Source organism: Eublepharis macularius, chromosome 14, assembly GCF_028583425.1.
Source record: "Eublepharis macularius isolate TG4126 chromosome 14, MPM_Emac_v1.0, whole genome shotgun sequence".
Taxonomy (NCBI): Eukaryota; Metazoa; Chordata; class Lepidosauria; order Squamata; family Eublepharidae; genus Eublepharis; species Eublepharis macularius.
In genome coordinates, this window is record NC_072803.1 from 58,443,900 (window position 1) to 58,461,187 (window position 17,288).

Genomic DNA, 17,288 nt, shown 5'->3' on the forward strand with positions numbered 1-17,288 from the left:
CATCACCCTACTGGCCCGGATGGGGCTGAAAGACAGGATATAAATCTTCTAAGTAATTCCAATTATCCCACTAGTTATGTTATGGCCTAGCAGTCCCCTTCATGGGCTGAAATGGACTACAGTGGACTGGATGCATCTCATCACTGTAACACAATCCATGTGCACTTGTACAAACCTAGGGTCAGTCTTGCATCTGTTTTCAACATCCTATGAATACACAATGCAAATAAACCTTCTTTCTATAACATTTCCTTTATTGGTAATCGGTGATACAATTTCCTTAACTGCTTTCCTAGAGTGCAATCCGGAAACCTGGGTTTGAATCCCCACTTTGCTGCTTGAAGCCAGCTGGGTGATCTTGGGTCAGTCACAGCTCTGCCAGAGCTCTCTCAGTCCAGCTCACCTCAAAGGGTGATTGTTGTAGGGATAATATTATATAAAAGGCCAAATCACTTTTCTAGAGCCCGGTATATTTTTCCTACAACAGGCTTTGTTGCTAGTAAATAAATTAAAAAAACAATAAAAAGTGAGTGATTACGCACAGGTCAGCCCGATCTCACAGGAGAAAAAGTTCCTTTCAAACTAAAGCCGTTGGCTGATTCCGCACATGTTGGATAATGCACTTCCAATCCTCTTTATAGATCATTTGGAACTGATTTTTTCATGAGCGGAACAAAAAATCCATCTCAAAAGTGCATTAAAAGTGCATTATTCAACGTGTGCGGAATCAGCCAACGGCTTTAGTTTGAAAGGAACTTTTTCTCCTACTGTGAGATCGGGCTGACCTGCAGCCTAACCTCGGAAGTGAGGGGGGAAAGAATTTTGCCATATCGAGGCAGGTTGTCTTGTAGGTGTGGGTGTCTTGAATGAATGCTCAGGTATGCATTTTAGAGCAGGACTCCCCAAAAACCCTTTAACAGTTTTATTGAAAGGGACGACGCGGCTTTGCAACAACCGCTTTTGTGCCTTAGGGAGTAACCCCACTATGAGAACGGAGCCTGCGTGTGCAAACCGCGGCGCTTACTCCGCAGCAAAAGGGCGCGCAGCACCACCGCCGCCCTTCACGACAACAATGAATGTGGGGCGGGTGGGGAGTAGCCCCGTGACGCGCTTGCGCTAACCAATCCCCCTTGGCTTTCCTGCCGGCCGCAAGATGGCGACTGCGGCGCCGGAAGTGCTGGTCGCGGAAGCGGAAGCGCGCTTCCTGAGGTAAAGCAGGTGGGGGGGAGGGTGGCGACGGGACCGCGGCCGGCGGTGATGAAGGCGCTGCGGGGCGGCGCGCCCGTGTGGGGTTTGGCCTTCTTGCTGTGCCAGCTGGGCCCGGCGGCGCAGGCGGTGGAGCCCATCAGCCTGGGCCTGGCGCTGGCCGGGGCCGCCGCCTCGGCCCTGACAGGCTTCATCTCCTACCCGAGGCTTTACTGTTATTTCACCGAGTGCTGCCTGCAGAGGCCGGGGGCGCGCGCCGGGGCAGGTAGGGCGAGAGGCTCGGCACGGGTGACAGGGTGGAGCCCAAAAGGGCGAGGGAGGGGGATGCCCTGACGTCAGAGGAGGGGCAGGTGGAAGGGGGCCAATTGCTAGGTGGAGATTGGAAGGGATGCTGTGACGTTAGGGAAGGTAGCTGGGGGAAGTGGGTGGGTGCTGTGACGTCATGGAACGTGTCTGTAGGTGGTACCTGTGTGTGAGGTAGATGGGATGCTTGGAGGAATGGTGACGGGATTGGTCCTCTGACTCTGCTCACCTTACAGTGTCTGCATGTACATCCTACATGTACATCTGTATATAGCATCTGTAAAAAAAAGGGGGGCAGTGCATGTGCATTTTACAAATGAAATTGGGGCACAGGAGTACCAGTTCGCTGTAGCTTGACAGCAATTTCCACCACCATGCTGTTAGGAGAAGAGGAGAGCATATATTTTAGGAAGGGAGAGGTAGTTCCTCTGGAGTAGGAGCACTCTCCAAGAAAGTAGTTCATCTGGAGTAGGATCATTCCCTAAGAAATGAATGGGCCCATGTGAGTTTATCTGCCTCTCAACTGTAGATACTGTACACATGCTTATAACCAAAGAAGCTGAACTATGCTCAGTGTGGTCTTGAAGGGTGTTCTCCTAGTGGATTCCCTTGTTTTAAGAAGTGTCTTTGTATCCATGTTTCAGCATCTATACTGAACCGTCCAGAAATGGCAGGCTGAAAAAAAGGCATTTATGTAGAAGTGCTTCTGATTCCCATTGACTTGATTGTTGCTGTTCTTCCTTTCTAGTGCTTGAGCAGGAGTTGGACAAAAGGCTGTTTGGTCAACATCTGGTGAAAAAGGTGGTTGTGAAAGCTGTCACTGGCTTTTTGAACAATGCAAATCCGAAGAAGCCTCTGACCCTCTCTTTGCACGGTTGGACGGGCACAGGCAAGAACTTGGTCAGCAAAATAATTGCTGAGAGCATCTACGAAGGAGGCCTCAGCAGCAAATATGTCCATCACTTTGTGTCCACTTTGCATTTTCCTCATCGGCAGAACATCACCCAGTACAAGGTAATTTCAAATCGTCAAAATATAATGGGTGTGGTTAGACAATATGAACTGTTTTACTACAATGGGTTGCAAAGTGTGTTTGAGGGAACTCGGGTGTTGCTGACTCAGTGAGAAGATCATTAATACATACATAGAAGTTTGTTTGGACTGGCTTTAGTTTGTCAGGATTTGTGTTTATGGTTGACCTTGAGGAGTAGAGGTAGCATCTGGTCTCTGATGTCAGACTGAGCTTTGGGGGTACCCTCCAGAGTCCAGTGCTGTTGCAGGGAAAAGCTCGTGCCCTCCTTTCTAATTTGAAAGCTGGAATGGGGAGAGTATGCCTCTCACACTCAGCTTCATGCTTGCCGAATTGGTGATAACAAAACTAGCAAATTGATATTAATTGCACACCTGTGCTGGATGAGAGCCCTTTATCCAGATTTAGACGAGTACAGTTGGATTTTCTGAGATGTTCTCATTTAGTAAATCTCACACTGGAGTCTCCACTTGAAGTTCTGTTGATTTTATTGAATAATGGTGACTTTTAGGTAAACAGTAGTATGTCTTCTGAGATAACGAGGATTCTGCAGCAGATAGGCAAAGGTGCCCTGGCAAACTGAAGATGTGCCTGAAGAGTTCACATTAATTGCTTGGTGAGAAAAGATAGTGGGATAAGTTGTAAGTATGGCTGTATCAGCGATCCATTTATAGCCAAACAGCTTAAACCATTTGCAGGTCCTGAATCAAGAGAATTGAAGTCGGCGGGGTCTTGGTAAAATTAGAAGGATCTGACTGCCATTTTTTTTAAAAAAAATGAATTATTAATCTCCACAGATACAAACAAGATATAAAAGATGATTAAATATCCTGAAGGCAAAGTTAGAAAGACTTGCAGCTCCTGTGTGTTTCTGTCACTCATTATTTGCTTTTAAAGTGCTGACGTGTAACTTTGAATATTAACTAGCCAGAGTTTCTAGGGCAGGAAGTCTCTGTCACTGTAAAAAGAGTTGATGTACTTCCTTAACCAATACCTTCTGGAAACTGGCTTCCAGAAGAGCAAGGTTTGGGTCTGGTAGCATCTTCAAGACCAACTGAATCCTTGGAAATCTGGACCTGAATCTTGCTCTTCTATTACAGACCAACACCGCTCCCCACCTGAAACTGGCTTCCAGAAGTATTTTATGAGCAAAACTTTTATTTCCTGAATATATGACCACAGAAGACCAGCTGACTGTTTTGAAAAAGATTGTGAAGTTACAACCAGCAGCATAGAATCATTGCATAAGACTGTCTCACCCTTATATCTTGCACAAACATTTCCCCCAGTGAAGCTGACCCTGTGCAGCCCTCATGCTAGCTGCACCAACTCCGGACACTCCCATGACTGACTGTTTTAATAAGTACTGAACTGAACATCAGTGAACATTTTGAGGCTCTCAGACAGCCAACAACTAGTTAGTTGTCTGTTATTTTATACTAATTCATTTACTGACTTAGATTCTCTAGCCAGAGGTATGAAAAATAAATGCCTAAATGCACCATGCTTAAAAACTTCCTCCCCCAAAGTGTCAGATTTTAATTGGAGGAGGGGAGCAGGAGAAAAAGGGAAATGGGCCTGTAGTTGGTTTGGAGAAATACCCAGTCCAGGGTGCCTTGCACTTTGCATCTCAAATGCCCTGGGGATGGGCGGTATATAAATTGAATAAATAAATAATAATAATAATAATAAATTCTCTTCACAAGCACCAACACTGTCCTCAGTATTCAGATTTGCCAGTCTACATCTTTCTGCCATCCAGCTGTATAGGCATTCCACCCCCGCAGGCAAATTCCAGACTTCACAGTCTGCTCTCTACACTTTCAACGGCCGCCCCTGCTCATTTAAAGGAAGTGGTGGGAGTGGCAAATGTGGAGAAAGTTATTGGCCACTCATGAGTTGTCATTCCTCTGCTAATTAAAGGTGTTCTTAGCGCTGAAGTTGATAATATTTCAGTTATTTTGCATTGGAACACCACAAAGGATATGATGAGACCCAAGATCCTTACATTTGACAGTCCAGCTCTTTGCTGTGTAACAGGAGCTTCGTCGCATGAGGCTTAACAATATTTCTCTGGAGCACTTTCTTCCCTGGATTATTGCTCCTTGACCAAATTAGTTACCAGGGGAAAGTCTTAATGGTGCATAAGTGATGTCTGGTGCACCATACGTGCAAACTGTATAATTAGCAACCTCATTTCTGTTCTTTCAGTATTTCTATCCAGATTGTGGTGGGAAAGGTGTTACATGGAGCACCCTGAGTGACCAATCGAACAGGCCCAATTCAGAGTGTTGTTTTTGATCTTTAATGACATAAATAGCCTTGGGCCAGAGGACCCTGAGGGTTGCTTTCTCCCGTATGATCCTATGGCTCCTGCTTTGCCGCAGTCTATAGTGGGTGGCTATGTGAGGTGGGGCCTCTTTGGTGGTGCAGAAACTGGCAACTAAAATGATTTAGGGGTAAGGAACACTTTCCTTAAAAGGAAAGGCTTCAGGCTATTTCACAACAGGGTTAGCATGTTATGGGGTACAGAAAGTGACTAGAGATGACCCCCCCCTCTTCCAATATATTAGAATGTGGGGCATCCAATCAATTTGGCAGGCATTAGATTCAGGACAGACCAAAGGACCTAACACTTTCACCTATCAAGTAATTGTGGAATTCACTGTCACAGGGCGATGACTGCATGGCAGATTTAACAGGATAGACTATTCAGCTAGATGCTGTTTATGTGAACAAAAATGTGTCAAGGCAATTACACATATTCTTTTGCACTGTTATTTGTACACTGGTATACGTCAAACATACTTAAAATCTGTTTTAGCTAGTATGATGGATTGCTCTGACTCGCTCAAAGTCTATAGACAGTTGAACGATTCCTTTCCTGATGTCACCGAGAAGGTGGCCGAGTTTCTCCATTCTGCTTTGAAGTTGCGTCAAAGGATATCACAGAAATAAGCTCTAAATGTATTTATGTATTTGTAATGCAGTATTCTTTTAACCTTGTTTCTTTTTTTTAAGTGGATAACTTGAATTGCTGCTATATGCCAAAAAAGGCAAACTTGAACTATTTATTTTTTAAAGACTTTTATACCGTCTCCCCTGGAATGAGGCTTGTGTTAAAAAGGGCTGCTCTCTTCCTCAGCCTCCTTTTCAGCCAAACAGCCTTCTGACTAAAGATGAAGAAGAGGTTTCTTTTTATTCCAGGTGTAAAGTGAAACTGTATATCCTAGCCCAGGGGTGGGCAAATTGCGGCCCACGGGCCACATGCGGCCCGCTACAGAGTTTTTTGTCGCCCGCCAAGACAGTCAGAAAAATGCAGCTATAGATTATATGAAGTTAGCACAATAAATAAATTGAATAAAACTACCACTATTTTATTTAATTTATATTTATTGATTTTTATGATACAATTTATACCTTTTCTGAAATGCAAAGTTAACTAATGAATGCAATCATTTTAAAAGGTGCGGCCCTCCACTAACCTCCGCTCCCACAAAGTGGCCCCCGAGCCAAAACAATTGCCCACCCCTGTCCTAGCCAATCACTCATTGTTGGCTTTATGACTTTGATTTAAAATCAATCTAATCAAGCTTGAAATAGTCAAATACACAAAGATCACAAATGGGCAAAAAATCCTTCTGCATGTCAAAGATAACAGAAGCCAGTAAGCATACATGTCTTCATCCCTTATCCTCTATGTCTTAGATCTAAAAGTTAAGATACAATTTTAAGAATCTCACCAAATCACTTTCTGAAAGATTAGATAGTGTCACACAACTCTGTGAAAAATTCAAGGGTCTTTGCTGTAACTATCTAATATAGACTCAGTGATGTGAAACCTATATGACATACCAAAACCCTCTGATTTGTCACATGACATTTTTTTCCTGAGCTTAAATCCTTTTTTCATGCAAATAACTGTATTGAAGTGGTGTATTTTCTAGACCAAGTTGTTCAGATTGGATCCTGGACATCTCTCAACCTTTTAAAAAAATATCTCCAAGAACTTACATGCATTTTGCAAGCAAATTCCAGGCTCGCTTCCTTTGTTTAATTAATACCTCATTGTCAGACAAGTGCCTGCAACAGATCCATTAACCACAGTAACTAATTGGAAGCTCAATATTCAGAAGCAATAGCCCTCTTATTACCAGTGCTGGAGGGCACCACCAACAAAGGAGAGTTTGTTTTTCACAGCCTGCTTGTAGACCTTTCAAGGGCATTGGACAGATTACGAGGTGGATGTAGATTATTAGATGGTTCATTGATCTGACCCAGCATGGCTGCTCTTAGGTTTGCCTAAACGTCTTTCCTAAGGAGACTTGCCTTGGTGCTCTCATACATGTCAGTAAGTTAGAAGAAGAAACATGTGTTGTTGAGTCACAGGTGACTCATGGCCACCCCAACCATGGGGTTTTCAAGGCAAGAGATGAGCAGGTGTGGTTTGCCATTGCCTTCCTCTGCATAGAAACCCCACTCTTCCTTGGTGTTCTCCCATCCAAATATTGACCATGGCTAACTCTGCTTAACTCCCATGCCCTGATAGACGAGACTTGGCTATTCAGACTGCTATTTACGATGGCTCTTGGATATGAGAATCTATTATTTGCCCCGCTTGGTCTTGTTGCATTTTATGTTTTTGTTATTCTCGATACTATGTAGTTGTGGTTTTTGCATGACATGGATCTAGACAGAGGGAAAGGACAGATGAGATGTATAGAATTCTCACTTTATATTTTAGGACCAGTTGCAAATGTGGGTTCGGGGCAACGTGAGCGCCTGCGCAAGATCAGTCTTCATATTTGATGAGATGGATAAAATGCACGCCGGACTCATTGACTCCATCAAACCTTTCCTGGACTATTATGAGCAGCTGGATGGCGTGTCTTATAGGAAAGCCATTTTCATCTTCCTCAGGTTAGCTGGGAAAGTATTTCCATACTTGGGTGGTGGTGCAAACTGCTGTCAAATAGCAGCTGACCTATGGCAACCCAGTAGGGTTTTCAAGGCTGAAGGTGAACAGAGGTGGTTTGCTATTGTCTGCATCTGTGTAGCAACCCTGGACTTCCTTGATGGTCTCCCCTGCAAGTACTAACCAGGTCCAACCCTGCTTAGCTTCCAAGATCTAATAAGATCAGGCTAGTTGAGGTCATCCAGGTCAGGGCACTTGAGTGGTGGCATCGAATCTCTCTGTTCCAGTCCTGAGAAAGACTGGAGATGTAGTTCAGAGTTCTGAGAGCCTACGTCATTAAATGCTTGAGACACTACCAGGCCTTGCATTGAGATCTTGTAGCATGTTAAGCATGTTGTTTTTTGTTTCCAGCAATGCAGGAGCTGAAAAAATAACTGAAGTGGCACTGGACTTTTGGAGGAGCGGAAAGAGAAGGGAGGACCTGGAGCTGCAAGATCTGGAGTCTTCAGTGTCTGTGTCTGTTTTCAATAACAAAAACAGTGAGTTACGCCAGCTTCAGTTGCAATAGCAAGGATGCAGTCGTGGTCTTCGCTTACTTGAGCTCAGTGGGATTCATGTCTGAGTGAATGTGGATAGGCTGAGACGGTCATTCATTCATAGTCCGCCTTTCTCACTGAGACTCAGGGTGGATTACATAGTGTGAGATTAGCACAGTCAGCAGCGACCGACATTTCCATACAGTGTCAAGGACGTTTCCATAAACCATGCCACAGGATAAATAAATACAAGTTTACAAAGATCCAATATGGAGTTGAAGAATTGCTGAAACAGAACATAATCAGTTCTAGGTCTGACATTAGACAACATGAAGCACAGGTAGTATATAGGAGGAGTACATATTTAAAACAAAAGATAGTATGTAAGGCAACATAGTGGTGAAGTAGTGATTCCTGTATGCTTACTTGAGTGGAAATCTCATTGAGTGGAATTGAAAGGAATCCCATTCAGTGGAATTTACTCCCAAGTAAGTATGTACAAGATATTATCTTTGATCTCTCTCTGTTGCTCTCTGTGTGAATGAAATACTGATCTTAGTTCTCCTTTCTCCTTTCTTTGAATGTTGAGAAACTGTCCCTTGCTTGGGGTTATAGGCGTGGAAGCCCTGCAGGGATCTCCTGCCACAGCGTGTTCCTGTTTTCAGCTGTCATTTTAAAAAAAGTCTCTAGTGCTCTTAGAGCCAAACTAGATGCTAGGGCAAACACAGGTTCGACCCATGGCTGCCAACACCAAAATCTTAAAAGATTTGGGCAGTTTAAAAATGTTGCTAGGGCCTGATCAGTTTGAGGGGGGACGATGTGATCTTGTCAGCCCCTGCACCTATTCAACTACTGAAAGAGCCATGGAGGGGTAGTTTCAACACTTAAAGGGTGAAAGGGAGCAGACGAACATGGGATCTTGTGCTCCACCTGTGCTTTGCGTCCAATTAGGACTGGGCCCTGACAGAATTTTTAAGAGGCCAAAATCTTCTCTAAAATGGTGTTAGAAGCAACAGGTTGGACCAGTGGCTACCGTAATGTCTAGTTTGGCTCTTACTTGCAGAGATATAAGAACAAAACATCCAGGCAGAAATCTGTAACATCTTAATTTTATGTATTTCATAGAGGCTGCTAAAGTGGTTTCTAATGTTGCCAATAAAATAATAAAACTTGAGAGCCCATGTGTTACAGTGGTTAGAGTGTGTTACTGTGACCCGGGTTCAGCCTCTGCTCTCCATGGAGCTCACTGGGTGACCATAGACCACTTGCTCCCTCTTCCCCCGACTGATATTTTGGGTTGGTTCATTCCACCAAAGCTCCTTGGGAGAAGAGCAGGATAAAAAAAAAATCAAGGAACTTTATTTACGTATTTATGTTATTGATAGAAAATGCTAAACCTGCAATAAAAGCAACAGCAATAAAATACCACCACCACTGCCCCTGTGAAAAGGGCTGTCTCTCTTGTGCCTGCTTGCCTTGCCTCTGCCGGGAGGGGGACACAAGGCAGAGCCCCTGAAAGAGGTCTTAGTGGAATTCTCCCTGATGCTTTGGAGAGGAAGAGGGGATGTCTCTGCTTCTGCCTTCTGGGGACTGGTTCGCTGCTCAGGTCGTTGGCACTTGTCAGACTGAGGGGCAGCAAGGCTCCCATCACGGAATGTAAGGTGCTGATGGACAAGCGGTCTCCAGTGCAGATACTGAGCAGGCCATGACATAAAGAGTTCCAGTATGGGGACTGGATTTCATGCCTCTCAGCCATCCCTGGGACTTCCTGCGTGCAAAGTGTGGATTAAGCCACATCTTCTTCCTTTGGTGGGTCTACTCATTGAAACCAATTGATATAAAATTTGTAGCCCTTTATATATAAATTACAGCCAGCGAGGGGAACCCCCTTGTTGGCTGTCTCCAGGAGCCTTGTTTGTTTGTCAGAGCCTTTGATGGGTGTGTGTGTGGGGGGGATTTGAGTTTTATTTACTTGATTTTAATTTGTAGTGTTTTAATTATCACTTGTAAGCCACCCTGAGCCAAGAGGAATATCCCGTTTCATGGCTTTCTGTTGTTCCAGAAGCTTCCAGAACCTGTTTGGTGTAATGGTTAAGAGCGGCAGGACTCTAATCTGGAGAATCGAGTTTGATTCCCCACTCCTCCACTTGAAGCCAGCTGGGTGACCTTGGGTCAGTCACAGCTCTCTCAGAGCTCTCTCAGCCCCATCCACCTTACAGGGTGATTGTTGTGGGAATAATAACAACATACTTTGTAAACTGTTCTGAGTGAGTGTTCAGTTGTCCTGAAGGGCAGTATATAAACTGAATGTTGTTGTTGTTGTTATTTCTCAAAAGCAAGTTGTCCTCACCGCGTACCTTCATTCCGCTTTCCTGACTCTTTTCTTTTTAAACAGGTGGCTTTTGGCACAGCAGCCTGATCGACAGAAACCTCATTGATTACTTCATCCCCTTTCTTCCCCTGGAGTACAAGCACGTGAAAATGTGTGTCAGGGTTGAACTCGAGTCCCGGGGCAATTACGTGGATGAGGAAATTGTGACCCAAGTAGCAGATGAGATGACTTACTTCCCAAAGGAGGAGAGGATCTATTCTGACAAAGGATGCAAAACTGTGTACACGAAGCTGGATTTTTACTTGTGACATTTTTATGATTTCATCCTCAATGAAGAAAATGAGCTCAATCACAGAATATGAAGGATTTTCCCCCATTTTGAAAAAAAGGGTTTAAAATAATGTAAATATACAATAACATTTGCTCTTACTTAAAGCAGGGGGAGATTGTGACTTTAATTCCAAAATAACCTCAGCCTTGTGGCCTCCAGTTAAGAACTATCTGTGTCAACTCATTCCTGAATATTGTCTCGACAGTGCCTATATACTGTGAAGCTGCTTGAACTGTTGGTTTAGTAGAGATGCCCTTGGTGTATGAGGCTTGTGCCTGAACCTCGTCCTGGTTAGGTCTCCAGTTGATAATCCAGAAGCAGCATTCTGTACAGGTGACTTAAAGCAAGCATTGTGTGGTTCTTCTCAAGAAGTGAAGGGGATGTTCTCAAACTTACTAGATCTGTGGGGTGTTTTTATATGAAAGCAAACTCTTGGATACTTCAGGCCAAGATTGGAACCGTAACCATCAGCAGTAATGGAAGAGCAGATTTCAGTTGCTGGAGGAAGCTGGATTTTGTCAAACCACCCACTGTGAGACCTTTACTAGCTGAGGGGTTTTTTTTCTTTCCATTAGTATGCAGTATGCATAGTACTGGCAATCTGTTGTCCTTCCTCCAGTGTACGGCCCTGGGAAATGGTTAGATGCTTCCTAGGATACAGCCTTGCTTAGTGTAACAGGGATATGTAACCAGTATTCTCACTCGAAGTGGGATGACACTCCCAGAATCCTTTGCTGTGCACAATGTGTCTTTGCGTGAAGGGGTGTCTTACCGAAATAAAGTTCCTGAAGGTAGAAAGTGTAAAACCACTTTGAATAGCAAAATTCCCACCCAAGCTATTGGTCTCTGCTAGCTCAAGCACAGATAGTGGAGAACTTTCCTTAATAATTAAAGGAGGTTAATAAGACAGCAGTCTAAGCTATCTCTTGCTATGGCTGGTTCTTGCATTTTCCACTCAAGAAAAACGGGCGTGGGTGGATGGGTGGGTGATTTTTAAGCAACCCTGGGAGGATTTACACCACTTTTTAAGTTGGTGGTGAAAGTCTTTTGGGGAGCTACCCCAGGCGCCAAAACCACGTGGGATTTTTTCATAAGGTTGCATGGCTTACGGGCCTCCCCCCCCCCCGGGGGAGGGACCAGTAAAAAAGAAATCCTCCTGCTGAGGACAAGTGTTTCAGGTGCTGCTTTGCTGAAGATACTATGTGATATTACATGTCAGTCACTTTGTCGTCTTCCAGAAAGCTCTCTGGATGAGTTCATTTCCAAGTTACTTCTGCTTTCCAAAAGCTGTTTAAACTGCCATTTCTTCAAATAGGCTGGCTTAAGGTGGGATTGTGCATATGTCCAGCAGCTCTTGCTGAAAGTCCCATTGTGCAGGTTTCTGAGAACAGCCTGAGGCTGGTCTTTGGTTTTCTCCGAAGTACCCCTGGGCAGTGGGATGGCTGCCTGGAGGAGATCAGGCCTTTCTCCTTACTGTTTTTCAGGTAAGGTGCAAGGCAGAATTCTGATGGGCTGTTAGTGGAGGTGATCAGAGATTACTGGGCTTTTTATCTTGTTTGTCTGTGCAAAAATGTAATTATGTATGATTTTATCTTAGTGAATGTTGCGAGCTGCCATACGGTCGCTGCCATAAGCAGCAGGCTGCGTTGTTCTCTGTTCTCCCTCCAATAACGGGTTCAGCTGACCCTGCGACCTGTGTCACCGTGCAGGAGCCGCTGCTGGCAAAGATTAGAAAAGGCACATCAAGTGACATCAGGCCATGGAGCTAGTTGAGCTGGATAAGCAGGGCTGCCTCAGAGTCACCCCAAACCAGTCTCCTCCTGGTCTGCTCCACAAAGGTCCAAGGCCGGATGTAGGCAGAGTGCCTCTGCAGGATGTGCTCAGAGGCCACACACGATTGGCCACGGAGATAAGCTTCAGAAAACAGATAGTGGGAACTTCAGTTGGGGTGAGAATGCACTACTAGGAGTGTGAGAGTCAGACTGCAACATCTCCCCTGTTGAAACCTTGTGGTAGGGAGAAACAGCAGGCGAAAAAGGGTGCCCCCTTTCATCATCCAAGGCCTAAATCACATATGGGAGGCAGTTTCAAGAGCAGAAATAGCTCAAGGGACTGATTCTCCCCCCGCCCCTTTGCCACACAGTGCTATGGGTTTGATTGTAAGTTGAAATACACAGCAGGATCTGCTCAGGGAAACTTGTGTCTATATGGGATGGAGAAATTAAATACCCTCTTTGCAGACTGCAGCTCTTGTCTGCACCATCGTGAAAAATGATCTTGGTGCCAGTTTTTGTTTCATTTGCTACTCACGGTATTTTATAAATCTCTGAATAAATGTGGTCCAAATGTCCATGTGCTTGTTGCGACATTTATTCGTTTAATTTATATTCCGCCCTCCCCACATCAGCAGGCTCAGGGCAGAGCTTCATATTTAGGGCAGGTTAACCTCATTGTGGAAGGAGGATTTAGGATACTAAGGTTAGACATCTGTTTTGAGAACCCTGCTGATTTGGTGGAAATTACTTCCAACTACATACAAGGCTTTAGGATAGAAGAGCTTGACTACAAATAAACACAGGAGCTGTTGCTGTCATAGTAGCACTGGAAAACTGCTGAGAAAATGACTTCTTAAAGAGTCAACTAGAAATAGAGGCTCTAGATCAAACCCTGCATCTTAAAGCAAGTTGCAAGCCTGCGACAACAGAATCTTTAGTGTTCAGGAAGAAAAACAATATTTATATACAGCAGCCATAGAGAAGATACTTGGTTTTAGGGATGTGCGTTTCGGCATTCAGAATGCCGAAAGAATGCCGAAACAAAAGTGTTTCGGCTTCTTTCAGGGAATGCCGAAACGTTTCGGGGAATCCCGAAACGTTTCGGGTAGCCGAAAGAAAAAAGCCGAAACGTTTCGGGATTCTTTCGTCTTTCATTCGGCTTTTCAATGGGAAAATGCCTCCGTCTTCCCGGACGTCTGGGGGAGGCATCTTCCCACCAAATAAGCCCAAAATTGGTGGGGACCTTCCTCTAACCCTTCTCTAACAACCACCCAAGTTTCAGACAGATTGGACTTTGGGGGGCCATGTTATGGCCCCCCAAAGCAGGTCCCCCCATCCTCCCATAAAGGAGCATCTTCTTCATTATTTCCTATGGGGAAAAAATGAAGAAGCAGGCTTCCTTTGCCAGGGGTGGCATTTTGCATGCAAAATGCCCCCTTACCCTCAGGGGCCCTTCTCCCACCCCTCCTCCCACCCCCCACCAAGGCTCAGCCTGCTCCCACTTGGGGGGGCCATTTCATGGCCTCCCCAAGTAGGTGCTCTAATCTCTACCACTGACAGCTGGGGGAGGCTTGTGTTGCCAGGGGTGGCATTTTGCATGCAAAATGCCCCCCAACCCTCTGGGGCCCTTCTCCCACCCCTCCTCCCACCCCCCACCAAGGCTCAGCCTGCTCCCACTTGGGGGGGCCATTTCATGGCCTCCCCAAGTAGGTCCTCTCAGCCCCTAAATTCCACCCCTTACAGCTCCACACAAACCCAATTCCCCCCAGCTGCCACACACAGACCCAAATCCCCACATTAGCCCCTCACAGACCCAAATCCACCCCCACCTGCCCCACACCCATAACCCCAGGAACAGGCTGGCAAAGGCCAGCCCTCTCCCTTTGTTCCCTATGCTGGGAACTTCTAAACTCTCTTTCCCTGGGCAATTCTGCACAGCCCAGGGGTGCCACAATGGTGGGCACACTTCTGAGTGCCAGCTGGTCCCTGTGAAAGAGCACCTGAACCACAGACACCCTCCCTCAAATTCCCCCACCACCTACAGAGATGGCTGGCCAGCCAGCCCCATTGTTCCCTATGATGGGAACCAACTGCACAACAAAGAATAAAACAAGAACAACACAAAATAAAGTTTTTTAAAAATTATTTTCTCCCTTCCAAAGTACAAGTAGGCAAAGCATTATGACACATAACACCAGCAGTCCCCCACACAGAAAAATAACACAACTCACTTAACATCAGAGAATCACAAAGCACGATTCCTGTCAAAAACACTTTATTTCTTGAACAGCTTTAGGCTACACAGCAGGGGGGGAACACCAAAGGGCATGGCAGCAGTATCTTACACAAAAATAACACAACTCACTTAACATCAGAGAATCACAAAAGCACAATTCCTGTCAAAAACACTTTATTTCTTGAACAGCTTTAGGCTACACAGCAGGGGGGGAACACCAAAGGGCATGGAAGCAGTATCTTACACAAAAATAACACAACTCACTTAACATCAGAGAATCACAAAAGCACAATTCCTGTCAAAAACACTTTATTTCTTGAACAGCTTTAGGCTACACAGCAGGGGGGGAACACCAAAGGGCATGGAAGCAGTATCTTACACAAAAATAACACAACTCACTTAACATCAGAGAATCACAAAAACACAATTCCTGGCAAAAACACTTTATTTCTTGAACAGCTTTAGGCTACACAGCAGGGGGGGAACACCAAAGGGCATGGAAGCAGTATCTTACACAAAAATAACACAACTCACTTAACATCAGAGAATCACAAAAACACAATTCCTGGCAAAAACACTTTATTTCTTGAACAGCTTTAGGTTACACAGTAGGAGGGCACAAAAGGGCATGATAGCAATGTACTACAAAAAATAATACAACCCACTTCACCGTTTTTGACAGCAATTGTGTTTGTGTGATTCTCTGATGTGAAGTGAGTTGTGTTATTTTTGTGTAGTACACTGCTTTCCTGCTCTGTGGTGCCTTCCTACTGTGTAACCTAAAGCAGTTACAGAAATAAAGTGCTTTTGACAGCAATTTTTTGGGGTGATTCTTTAATGTGAAGTGAGTTGTGTTATTTTTGTGTAAGATACTGCTTCCATGCCCTTTGGTGTCCCCCCCCTGCTGTGTAGCCTAAAGCTGTTCAAGAAATAAAGTGTTTTTGACAGGAATTGTGCTTTTGTGATTCTCTGATGTTAAGTGAGTTGTGTTATTTTTGTGTAAGATACTGCTGCCAAGCCCTTTGGTGTTCCCCCCTGCTGTGTAACCTAAAGCTGTTCAAGAAATAAAGTGTTTTTGACAGGAATCGTGCTTTGTGATTCTCTGATGTTAAGTGAGTTGTGTTATTTTTCTGTGTGGGGGACTGCTGGTGTAATGTGTCATAATGCTTTGCCTACTTGTACTTTGGAAGGGAGAAAATAATTTTTTAAAAACTTTATTTTGTGTTGTTCTTGTTTTATTCTTTGTTGTGCAGTTGGTTCCCATCATAGGGAACAATGGGGCTGGCTGGCCAGCTATCTCTGTAGGTGGTGGGGGAATTTGAGGGAGGGTGTCTGTGGTTCAGGTGTTCTTTCACAGGGACCAGCTGGCACTCAGAAGTGTGCCCACCATTGTGGCACCCCTGGGCTGTGCAGAATTGCCCAGGGAAAGAGAGTTTAGAAGTTCCCAGCATAGGGAACAAAGGGAGAGGGCTGGCCTTTGCCAGCCTGTTCCTGGGGTTATGGGTGTGGGGCAGGTGGGGGTGGATTTGGGTCTGTGAGGGGCTAATGTGGGGATTTGGGTCTGTGTGCGGCAGCTGGGGGGGAATTGGGTTTGTGTGGGGCTGTAAGGGGTGGACTTTAGGGGCTGAGAGGACCTACTTGGGGAGGCCATGAAATGGCCCCCCCCAAGTGGGAGCAGTCTGAGCCTTGGTGTGGGGTGGGAGGAAGGGTGGGAGAAGGGCCCCAGAGGGCTGGGGGGCATTTTGCATGCAAAATGCCACCCCTGGCAACACAAGCCTCCCCCAGCTGTCAGTGGTAGAGATTAGAGCACCTACTTGGGGAGGCCATGAAATGGCCCCCCCAAGTGGGAGCAGGCTGAGCCTTGGTGGGGGGTGGGAGGAGGGGTGGGAGAAGGGCCCCAGAGGGTTGGGGGGCATTTTGCATGCAAAATGCCACCCCTGGCAACACAAGCCTCCCCCAGCTGTCAGTGGTAGAGATTAGAGCACCTACTTGGGGAGGCCATGAAATGGCCCCCCCAAGTGGGAGCAGGCTGAGCCTTGGTGGGGGGTGGGAGGAGGGGTGGGAGAAGGGCCCCTGAGGGTAAGGGGGCATTTTGCATGCAAAATGCCACCCCTGGCAAAGGAAGCCTGCTTCTTCATTTTTTCCCCATAGGAAATAATGAAGAAGATGCTCCTTTATGGGAGGATGGGGGAACCTGCTTTGGGGGGCCATAACATGGCCCCCCAAAGTCCAATCTGTCTGAAACTTGGGTGGTTGTTAGAGAAGGGTTAGAGGAAGGTCCCCACCAATTTTGGGCTTATTCGGTGGGAAAATGCCTCCTCCAGGCGTCCTGGAAGACGGAGGCATTTTCCCATAGAAAAAAGCCGAAAGAATGCCGAAATAATGCCGAAAGAATCCCGAATCCCGAATCCCGAAAGAGATTCTTGTTTCGGCTTTCAGCTTTAACGATAGAGAATTTTCTTTCGGCTTTCTACTTTCGGCTATAGCCGAAAATTTTTGGCTTGCACACCCCTACTTGGTTTTAAACTGGTTCTTGCAACTTAACCAGCTGTACAAGGGTACAATCATAGGCCCTGGATCTCCAGAGAGAGCAGCTATAGTGTAGTAGTTAAGTGGTTGGGCTG

At 45.5% G+C, this 17,288-nt stretch overlaps 1 protein-coding gene across 1 annotated transcript; it reads left to right on the forward strand.

Moving 5' to 3' along the window:
• The first annotated feature begins 1,227 nt into the window (after nt 1-1,227).
• Nucleotides 1,228-13,003, forward strand: LOC129342518 (torsin-1A-like). The gene is made up of 5 exons (XM_054998335.1): nt 1,228-1,471; nt 2,258-2,523; nt 7,284-7,459; nt 7,866-7,993; nt 10,386-13,003. The coding sequence occupies exons 1-5, from the start codon at nt 1,258-1,260 to the stop codon at nt 10,628-10,630; spliced, it is 1,029 nt and encodes a 342-aa protein (XP_054854310.1). The 5' UTR covers nt 1,228-1,257; the 3' UTR covers nt 10,631-13,003.
• Nucleotides 13,004-17,288: the final 4,285 nt, after the last annotated feature.